The sequence below is a fragment of the Gekko japonicus genome, unplaced genomic scaffold (genome assembly GCF_001447785.1).
Source record: "Gekko japonicus isolate JY-2015 unplaced genomic scaffold, Gekko_japonicus_V1.1 scaffold409, whole genome shotgun sequence".
Taxonomy (NCBI): domain Eukaryota; kingdom Metazoa; phylum Chordata; class Lepidosauria; order Squamata; family Gekkonidae; genus Gekko; species Gekko japonicus.
The window spans coordinates 685,219-696,345 of NW_015161963.1; the positions used below are offsets into that span (position 1 = coordinate 685,219).

General features: G+C 45.5%; 1 protein-coding gene across 1 annotated transcript in view; it reads left to right on the forward strand.

Moving 5' to 3' along the window:
• Positions 1–10,745, forward strand: part of PLA2G1B (phospholipase A2 group IB) — a 15,482-nt gene extending 4,737 nt beyond the window's left edge. Inside the window, exons 2-4 of the mRNA XM_015429583.1 lie at positions 8,666–8,872; positions 9,275–9,402; positions 10,624–10,745. Coding sequence (XP_015285069.1) covers positions 8,666–8,872; positions 9,275–9,402; positions 10,624–10,745 — 457 coding nt within the window. The remainder of the gene's footprint in view (positions 1–8,665; positions 8,873–9,274; positions 9,403–10,623) is intronic.
• The last annotated feature ends 382 nt before the right edge of the window (positions 10,746–11,127 follow it).

Here is an 11,127-nt window from a genome sequence, read left to right on the forward strand (position 1 = left end):
GGGGGGAAGGAAATCGGTGAGGCCCGGCGGCTGGCAGCCGCTCAGGCCTCGCCGTCAGAGCTGGGGTGGTGGTGGAGGAGACCGGGGGAGGCTTACCTGCTGCTGCTGCCTCCTCTTCCTGCTCTGTATGGAGCTCTTTCTCTCCCCCCCCGCAAGTACCGCGGGTCCCCTTACTTGTAGCTTCTAATGAGAGCCATCTAAGCAACTACTCAGTGTACTAAGTTGCAGTGGCAACTGTATGCAATGCCAACAGTGGGTCTCCAGGACTACTCGTGAGCAGTGTTCCCTCCAAGCTGAGTTAGTGTGAGCTAGCTCACAATTTTTTAGCCTCCAGCTCATGTATTTTTGTCTTAGTTCAGGAAGGATGGCTCCAGAGCAAACTAATTTATGCAGTAGCCAAATGGCTCACTCACAACTTTAATACCAGTAGCTCACAAAGTAGAATTTTTGTTCACAAGACTTCACAGCTTAGAGGGAACATTGCTCGTGAGCAAGACACATGGATCAAGGCCCATGACGTTGTCCCCCCTGGGTTCTTGCCTTGCTTAGGCAAACCATGCAGTAGGAGATTGCCAGTTCTGGCAAGGTAGAGATGGAAGACACACGTCCCACCCCAGCTCCCTCTCCTGCCCCCTCCCTTCCTACAGGCAGGGGATTTGAACAACGCAGCTGCTTCCACAGGGAGACCTAGCTGGCCCCTAAGGCAGCTAGGAAGGAATCTTACAATAGAAAGAGAGAGAGAAAGATCACTCTCTATGGGACACAGAGTTTAAAAGGAGGATGATATATACTATTTTAATTTAGTGTTGACTTGGTGTTACCTGCCCTGAGCCCTGTTGTGTAAGAAAGGGCAGGCTATACATTGAATACATAAATAGAAATTCATGAACACTCCATAAACCTGAGAACTACTAACACCTCTCTCTAAGACCATGGCAGCATTAGAGCTGCAGGAGGTCCCCTCTAAAGAACAGTCAGGCCCTCCTAATTCTCAGACCAGTAGTCGGTCAAGGGAATAAGAATTCTCCCTAGGTCTAGCAACCTGTTCCATCAGTTTCTTTCAGAAAAATTTAATCACTGAATGGGCAAAACCTATGGCCAGCAAGCAACCTCATGTTTTACTAGAAATTGTATGTTTTATCATATTTTATACTTGATTTTTGCAGGTGCCACTAATGGATGTTACAGCAACAGCTTTGCAGTTGTCTGAGGTTTTGTTAGAGGATGGTGAGGGCACTTTCCAGCATAGTTTTAAAAGAGGGGTGTCCCACCCTGAAGAAAGCTTATGAAGGCTCCACTATGACTGTTAAGGCTCATGCTCCGGTCCCAATACTGTTGTCTGATCTAGGAATCTGTTCCAACTTATTTCAGCTAGCAGCCATTGCATGATAGAGGGAGCCATTAGGGTTCTTACAGCTCGCTATGGTGAACGCAACCTTTGGTCCCTTACCATCTTTCCAGAACTATGGCATCTGAGACAGCTGCCAGAAGACGATTATGGCTCAGAGCTTGGCAGCTGATGCCTAACCTGAATGGCCCAAGCTAGCCCTGATCTTGTTGGGTCTCAGAAGCTGAGCAGGGTCAGGACTGGTTATTTCTTGAATGGGAGACCATCAAGGAAGTCCAGGGTTACTATGCAGAGGCAGACAATGGCAAACCAGCTTTGCTTATCTCACTACATGTTAAGTCCATAGGTATGACCTATATTTGTTAAAACGTCAGACCATTTGGGGATGCTCTCGACAAGACTTATATTGAAATCTGACACACTAGAGCACTCTGACAAGAGGAGTTTTGGGAGTTACTTCTTTAGTTTCTACTGTGTCCTGAGATTTCACAAGGATCGCAGAAGGATGAACTAGGGTTCTTCCAGACAACGCTTCAGAAAAGGTTCATTCAACAAACAATAAATCAACCCATGACCATAAGCCATTCAAAGCATAACTTCAAACCCTTCTGGTGGCATGGGACACATTTTCTAGAAAAAGCTTGTAGAACTCTTGCTACTATACACCATTTCTTAACATTCGGGCCATAGAACCTGTGTCTCCCTTAATAGAGGGACAAGGAGATTTCCCCCTTCATGGTGACAAGAAGGAATGGAAATTGAAGGGCCATTTTAGTCTTAAAATACCTCAACAGGAGTACATTAAGATATTTTAGAATTTCATCACATTAAGATATTTCAGAATGGAGTCTCCAGATCCATCACTGAGTCCTTTCAGCCAGACAAGTATCTGACTTTAGTAGATCTTGTTGATCAGATGAAACCTTGTGGCCAAGGCGCACCAAGACACAGAAACAACCAGGGCTATTTTTGGGCAGGAACGCAGTTCTGTCTGGCTTCAGCGTTGGCCACACCCTCTACACCCAAGCCAAGGGAAGGCAGTTTAAACTGCCTTTCCTCCCCTCCAAGGGCCGGCTTGCCTGGGCTCCTCACAGCCACAGGGTGCCCAGGCAAGCCAAGGAAAGGCAGTTTAAACTGCCTTCCCTTCAAGGGGGGGCTTGCCCGGGCAAGCCAAAGGAAGGCATGGGATGTGGCCTATTATGCTAATTAGCCTATTATGCTAATGAGTTGCAATGTAAGGGTGTGGCCTAATATGCGAATGAGTTTCTGCTGTTGGGTGTGGCCTATTATGCTAATGAGTTCCTGCTGGGCTTTTTCCACAAAAAAAGCCCTGGAAACAACTATATACTGTTTACAGAACTACGGATTCCTGGTCAATCTCAGTTAAATTCTCTAGCACCTACTAAGCAAGTACAACACCTAGGTGTCAAAATGGTCACAACTTGCTTATACACTAGACTACTACAGCAGCTTCCAAGACATTTCTAACTACAAGTTATGACCAGGGGGACCCTTTCCATCAGGGCTCCCTTACAGTAAAGACTAGTCTCACTGGGAGGGCAAGAATGCTCAATCCCCTTCAGGTAAGGAAACATTGCATCTCGGAGGTGAAGCAGATCTTTCTCAGTCTCCGGTCTGCCCGGTTGTGGACAAGGCTAGAAGGCTCACAAGTACAGGGTCAGTGGTTTGGGAGCAAGGCAAGCCCCCTGTAGCTCCAGACAATTTATCTGACCCCCGTTTACTAACAGCCTACAGATACTTGGTCAACATGTACTAATCTGACCAACAACATACAATGAGGGTCTAGATCTTCATCTACCACAAGGAAACTATCAAGATCCTAACGTGGGTGGAGAAAAACCTGACATCACCAAACAAGCTTCAAGTGAATTGGTGCTCCACCATGTTTCTTCTTCCATTGGCCGAAGTGATAGAGGCTTAACCTCCCAGTGGCCAAGTGACCTTATGTTTGCCAATCCCCCCCCCCATCCCAGTTCCTTCAAAATTGGTCAGGAAGATCAAGGACCAGAAGGCAGCACAGTACTAAAACCATATTGTCCTCAGTGACCATGATTCTCTGACCCTCAGGATAGGGCGAACCAACCACTGCTAACGTTCCCAGTATCACCGGACATGCTTCAACAAGGTCCGGTATGGCTTCCACATTCAGGATGGCTGTGTTTAACTGCTTGGAGAGCAAGGGGGGTGACCTTTATGTCTAGGCTTTTTGACAAAATGCAATAGATACCCAGCTAGATTAATTTACAATACTTCATGGAGGACTCCCATCGGGCAGAGTAGGAGAAAAGGTATCGACCTCCTGAAGACTCAGACTAAATAGGTTCTATCCTTTCTATAAGAGGGACATGATGGGCTCAAGAATTCTTCCTTTACAATGTCAAGTCACAACTCTGACAACAGTGTTACCTCTGTTCCAAGGTCTGAGCCTATCTAGACACCTTCAAGTTCGCCATCTTCCCAGAGGTGCGGCTCTAAACGAGCCAACACAAAGATGAAGGTTTCTAATGCAAAAATTCTGTCCCATACTCTCGGTCTTGCCAGACACTATTTGATCCTATTAAAGAAATTCCACTTAAATGGCTGAGGATGAAAATCTTATTTTTCTTGTAGCAGGTACCTCAGGTAGGAGGATTTCTGTTCTAGGCACTTTTTCAGTCAAGCCTGAACTATGGGTTTTCCATAGAGACAAAAGGGTCATGAAGACAAATACTGCCTTTACACTGAAGGCAAATTCAACCTTCCACAGGTCCCAGAAAATTTTAGTCTTCTAACCCTAACCTGAATCCTAATCATCCGAAGGACAAACTGCAGCAGGCCTTGGAAGTAAGACGTACACTTAAAATCGATTCCTTATTCATCTTTATCTCTACACTGAATGAAGGAAGGAGGATGTCAATTTGGACATCGGCAGTACCCTTAAGACCTACATTATTGAAGCTTACGAAGCGCAATACTTGAAATACCATCTGGGATCACTGCATTCTCAGTTCGAAGTGCCATAACCAACACAGCCCTAACCAAACACGCCACAGTCAAAGAGATAGGCAAGGTGAACACATGGTCATCAATATCCACCTGTGTAGGGCACTCTAAGGTAAACTTCTAGGACTTGGCTGACACAGCTTCTGGAAGTGACTTACAATATACTCTAGATGACCCACCCAGTAAATGAGGACACTGCTCTGGGAGGTCCCAGCAAGATGTCCTCCACCTTGGAGGGAGAATGACCATTGGACACTTATCATGAAGGGTCCTTCTCCTCTGAGGAAAGGAGGACATCTTGTCCCTCCCAGAGTCATCGTCAAGTTAGTTATTCAGCAGGTACACTTCTTGTCTCACAAGTACTGTTTGCCTGTTTTTTCCTTATCTAGGTTGTCACTCTGTTCTTGTCTGTTTGTTCTCTTTCCTTGAATTGACTTTACAGTCTTACTGCTTTCGGAGTCACCAAAATTGAAGAGGGCGACTCCCACAGGCACGAGACAGGAAGTTAAAAAAATGTTCCTGCCTCCCTGATTGGATGGTGGGAATCATCCAGCAAGATGTCCTCCTTTCCTCAGAGGAAAGTGTCCAATGGTCATTCTATTGGGATTTTAAAGGCAAACCTCTGTTTGGATTATGCCCTAGTTAACAGGGTGAAGGAAAAGTAGGCCAGAACTGTCTGACTCTTCTTTCCAGGCACCCAAATGTCTTGGGTCAACCCTGCTTCTCCTTGGTATCTGAGATAATATCTAAGAGTTGGACAGGGTCCACCAGTAGACTAATGAACCTAGCTTACTGGAAGTGCCATGTCTGAACTTTATTTAACATCTATGAGATCTGGATAAGAGTCAGAGTGCAGAGAGCAAGCCTTTCTGAACTCATTCGCTATCCAGTACAGGAGCATTACTTGAAGTAAAGAAGTGATAATGTGAGCATTACCCCAACCCACTAACAATTTCATGTTTGGAGCACATTGCTCAATCAGAAAGATGGGGTGATATTCATGATAAATGGAACTTGTCCTTTACAACCTGGTGAGGCAGGAGTGTGGGTGCTGTGCCACCTGTTAATTTAGGCAATCAACTTACGAGCTGCCTCTTGTGTTTGCAAAGCTGTTGAGAATTCCTAGACAGGTTGATGCTGACTTCATTATGTGGCCGCCCATAGATACAGCTGATTGGATTAAGTCACCCTTTTAGGTGTTTGAGTATGCAAGCTTGAGAGAGTCCACAGCTTGGTTTGCTTGCTGAAAGTCCCAGATTTAGTCTGTGGCATCTTCAATTAAAAACGATACCAGCTTGAGTCTGCCTCTCCTTGGAGAGTTAACTTAAACAAGGTCATACCGTGCAAAAATATGTGATAAAAACTCATAATTATAAAGGTTATATGTCCTTTATGATAAAAACTCATATAATTATAAAGGTTATATGTCCTTTATTCCCAGATATAACAGGAAGTATAAATAAGATATAATACACGTGCAACTACATATACAAAGTCAAAATTCAATCTCTAAGATGTCCATTCCAGACGCTTGAAAATTCTGACATAGGAAAACTTTTTCAAACAATTATCCTGCTGTGTAAGAAAGTTTGCTTCCTCCCGACTTCATTAGGGTGATGAAGCTTGTAGCAAGTAAGGATCCACACCCAACAAACTATCAATAAAACTTGTTTCACAACTCTCTTTCTCAAGAGCTAATGATCCTTTTTGTTGAAGCTGATGATCCTTCTACAAACGAAATCAATTTTCACAAGTAATAAGGTACATTAATGACGGAACACAACTGCCTCCAGGTTCGAGTTTTTCAGTACTGAGTCATTCCCACAACAGGCTCAGCATTCTTTTGGAGAGCTGCAGTTACAGTAGATAATACTGGACCAATTCTCTGCAGTGATTTTTCCTGAGCTGATGATTGTAACTCCACATAAGACAGCTTCATGTGGAGGCTATGTTAGGAATGGTTCCTGAATCAAGGCTTAGTTCACGCACTGTTCCTGTCTGCACTGTGAAGTGTTGACTTGCATGTCTGAATGGCACGATACATACTACTTGCAATCTTTTCAGTGGAACAGAATCACACACTCCGTTGGGAAATCAAGCTATGTATGCAGATGTGAATCAGACTTTAGATTCTCTTTTTAAAAAAGCAACCACCAAAACATTGCTCTGTATTTTGGAATTCTAATTCAAGACGGACCATTTGGTGGAAGCGGAGTAAGCACTCTACACATGCTCTTTGGAACTCTGTTTCTTTATGATCAGCTCTCATGTTCTGGGGTGAGATTTGGCATTAGAAAATTGTGAAAGGGTCCTCTACAGATGGGCAGTAAAATGACTTGCACCAGGACACTGTTTAAGTTTAAAACAAAACAAGGTTCCTTAGTGGAAAAACTTGTATCCAAGCCGATTCTTGGAACCAAAGTAGCTGGTTTTCCAACTGGCCTTGGCCTGATAGAAGAAGGATGTTTATAGAAAGGCAAACATTGGCCTCTTATCTCAGATTCTAGCACCAAGGTAAAGTGGCCATATAAGAGGCCAAGAAGGGGAACACTGAAGCTCTGGCTGCTCTGCTGTGCAGACAAAATGAACCTCGCCCTTTCCCTTCTGGCACTGGGTAAGTTATGATTATCAAGGCACAGTGGAACTGAGGAGACCACCCTGGTTAAGAACAGAAAGTGTTTCCATTGCTGTGGTGCTGCAAAAACATGGAAGGAACTCTCTTAAGGACCCCGTTTGTGTGCCTGGTTCAAATGATGAGAGGTGCCCTTCGTTGCTCTTCCCTTCCTCCAGTTATGGGACTTCCCACTCTGTAGGGTTACCAAAGTCCAAGCCTGAGATCATGCTGGAAGTGCTGCAAGGCTACCTGGGATTGTTCCTTGGTACCCAGAGTTGAGAAAGGGTGGAGACATTTAAATGTTGGAAGAAACATTGTGGGGGGGGAGGGTGCATGCACATGTGCTTCTTTGCCAGTTTGGTGTAGTGGTTAAGTGTGCGGACTCTAATCTGGGAGAACCGGGTTTGATTCCCCACTCCTCCACTTGCACCTGCTGATGTGACCTTGGGTCAGTCACAAGTTCTGGCACAGCTGTTCTTGAAAAAGAGCAGTTTCTGGCAGAGTTCTCTCAGCCCCACCCACCTCACAGGGTGTCTGTTTTGGGGAGGGGAAGGGAAAGGAGTTTGTAAGCCGCTCTGAGACTCCAAGTGAAGGGCGGGATATAAATCCAATCTCTTCTTCTTATCTATACTGAACCTACAGAATGGGATGGGTTATAAATCATATATGCATCAATAGCGTACTGTTAGCTTAAATGTGCAGCCATATGGAGAAACAATTGTATAAGCATTGGTATTCAACGACTGAAACCAGGAAAGGACCTTTATTTTTTACCACATGTGAACCTTAGAACACTGGTTCTTAACCTTTTTGGCATGGTGCCACACAAGTCCAAATTCACTGCATATGGTGACCCATCCAGGGCTACCCTAAGGTTTTCCGGTGCCCAAGACAAACTATGACCTTGGCACCAGTCTATTCCAGCATCACACCCAATCAGGTGTATTTGAGAATATATTTAAAGGGGGGGGGAGTAGCCCAATTAGGCTGCTAAGTGAAGGCATGATAGAAGTTTAGAGAATAATGCCTGGGATACAGAAAGTGGATATGAGGAGCTTATTTTCTCCCTCTCCCATAATACTAGAACCTGGGGGGCACCCAATGGAAATTGTTAGGAAATAAGTTCAGAACAGACAAAAGGAAATACTTTTTTACTCAATGAGTAAACTGTGGAATCCACTGTCAGTGAATGGCCACTAGCATAGAAAAAAGGAAGGGGTAGGCCGCTTCAAAGAGGAGTGGTCCATCAGTGGCTACTCCTCTTTGGGGAATCTACCTCTACAGAGGCAGCAAACCTATGAATACCAGAGGCAGTGTCAAGGCTCTCTATGCTCTTGGCCTCTATGCTCTGTTTGTTTTGCCCTCTAGGACAACTGATTGGCAGCTGTGTGAAAACGTACACTGGAACAGATAGACTACTGGTCTGATCCAGTAGGCTCTATTTATGTTGTTCTGATGTTCTGCAAGAAATGAATGAAACATGGGCTACTGTCAGCCCAAGGCTCTAAGCCTGCAGTCTTCCAACTGGGAGGTTTTTGCAGAGTTGTGTTGTACAGAAATATGGACTGTCTTGCTGGGGGGCTAATTCTTAATAATTCTTTCTACATATAAGAATGGAGCTCTTGAGAGTTAAATAATGGCGTATACTTCCTATTATAATTCAGAAGAAAACCTAGAAATTTGGGGAAACCCTAAGTCAGGTTCTCACTTGATAATCTTTTTCCTTCTCTCTCTGTCTCAGTGGGCATAGTTGGTGTGTCCAATGCTGCTAGTCCCCGGAATTTATGGCAGTTCCGCAACATGATCAAATGCACCATCCCACACAGTGACCCACTGAAGGATTACAACAACTATGGCTGCTATTGTGGCTTAGGGGGCAGTGGGACGCCAATGGATGAGCTAGACACGTAAGCAAGTCCTTTATACCTACTACCTTGAGCCCCACCCCACCCCAAATCGCCCTCCAAGCATCCCTTTAGGCTGTTTTCATTTAAGTCAACAGATATTGTTAACATTATTTTGAAAAAAGTCCAAAGGAGATAGGACGAAAATTGATGTAAAAAGTTAGCTTCTAATTCCAACAGTAATAAACAGTTACTGGAAATGTCTAAGATGACACATCCATAGAGGAGAAGTCTATTAGGCATGACATCAAAATGGATTCTCACTAGGAATCAACTGAGTCAATCAAATCAACAGGATGGGGCATTCAGTAAACAAATAAATAGATGGTTTCATTCTGCAAAGCAGTGTAGAAGTTCTTCTACAGATCAGGGAATCACTCTGAATGGTTTCTCTTTCCTGAGCAGATGCTGTCAGATTCATGACAACTGCTATTCTGCGGCCAAGAAGCACCCCAAGTGTAAATTCATTCTGGACAACCCCTACACGGAGTTCTATTCCTACAGCTGCTCTGGCAATAACATCACTTGCAGTGGTAAATGCACCTCCATGCTATGCTTAGCTGCAGTGGGAACCCCATTGCTCACTCAGCTCTGTAACACAACACATGTATGCTTTGTACACAAAGGATCCAGGTTTAATCAGTTAAAGAATCTCAGGTTACAGGGTTGGAAAGGGGTCCCAGATGCCACTGGCTGCAGAACACAGCGTCACTCTTCAGTGGGAGCCGATGGGTTCTATGTCTTCCCTTCAGCTTTCTGGGGAGGGGATGAGGCGGGGGCTGCCTGAAGCACAGAGAACATAAGCATTCCTCGTGGGCAGGCACTGTTTGAATGAAACCCTGCAGGATCTAAGAGGTGCCTGTCCGTACTTCTGGCTTCCCAACAACATGCGCTTTTACTTATACTGGTTGCTGCTAGTGATGTTTCGGAAACCTGGCGGTGACCTTTAAAGCCCTTCACAACCTGGGCCCCACATATTTGAAGGACTATCTCCTTCCACATGTCCCTGTGCACCAGCTAGTCTTCAGACAGCCATCTGTTGGCTAGCCTACCACTTAGGGTGGCCCCTACGGCATCAACCAGAGCCCAGGTCTTTCCATCGCGGCTCCTACTCTGTGTCCAGCAAGCCCTCCTTGGAGATCTTCAGGGGGAGCTGCAAGGCTTGCTTGTTTGGCAGAGCTTTTGAGGGGGATTGAGTGGCAGGCATCCTTGGGGGGGGGCAGAGGAAGAGATTTGGGGTGTGTTATTTCCCCCCTGAAAATGTTTATAACTATTGAACCACAAAGAAAGGCAGAATATAAATGTTTTAATAAATAATGATTTAACGTGTCTGACCCTTCACACAGAAGGATGACAGGCAGTGGGGAAGGTGTGGCCTGTTACAGAATGCCAGCCTAGCAAAGTGCTAGCTTAGAAAATGTCCAGGTATTACCGGGTGTGATCTGAAATGCTGAGAGGGGTGTGATTTTTACAGGGCTCTGTTTCTAAAAGGGGGGGGGGGCTGGGATCAGTGTTCCCTCTAAGCTGAGTTAGTGTGAGCCAGCTCACAGTTTCTTAGCCTCCGGCTCACAGATTTTTGTCTCAGCTCAGGAAGGGACGGCTCCAGAGCAGACTGATTTATGCAGCAGCCCAATCGCTCGCTCACAATTTTAATGCCAGTAGCTCACAAAGTAGAATTTTTGCTCACAAGACTCCACAGCTTACAGGGAACATTGGCTGGGATCTGTGTTTCTAATCTCCCCTTCTCTCTCCAGAGAAGAACAATGAATGTGAGGCGTTCATCTGTGCCTGCGATCGCGCAGCCGCCATCTGTTTCTCAGGGGCTCCCTACAACCCGGACTACAAGAATATGAACACTGGCAGAGACTGCAAGTGAAGTTCGGGCGGTCTCAGCCACGCAGAAGCCCTTCTGTGCGCCCCTCGCCAGGGTCTCCCAAGCAGCATTGATTTGTGGCCAACAGGAAAGGAGGAGGAGGCCCGGATTAAAAGGGAAACTAGTTAAACAAATTCGTTGCCCGAGTAATAAAATGTGGCATCAAAACCTGTCAACTTTTTTCCCCTTCCCTTTTTGGGTCGTGGGTGGGTAAAAGGCGAAGCATCTCTTACTTCCCACAACTCCTGGCTCTCCCCAGGGGAACAGAGGGCAAGGAACTGCATTCCTACGCGTGTTCTGAAAAGAAGGGAGGGAAGGCTCCGGAGTCGCAAAGCTGTGCGACGCGGCTTTGCCCCATTCTCTTGTCACGAATGCTTGGGGGGCA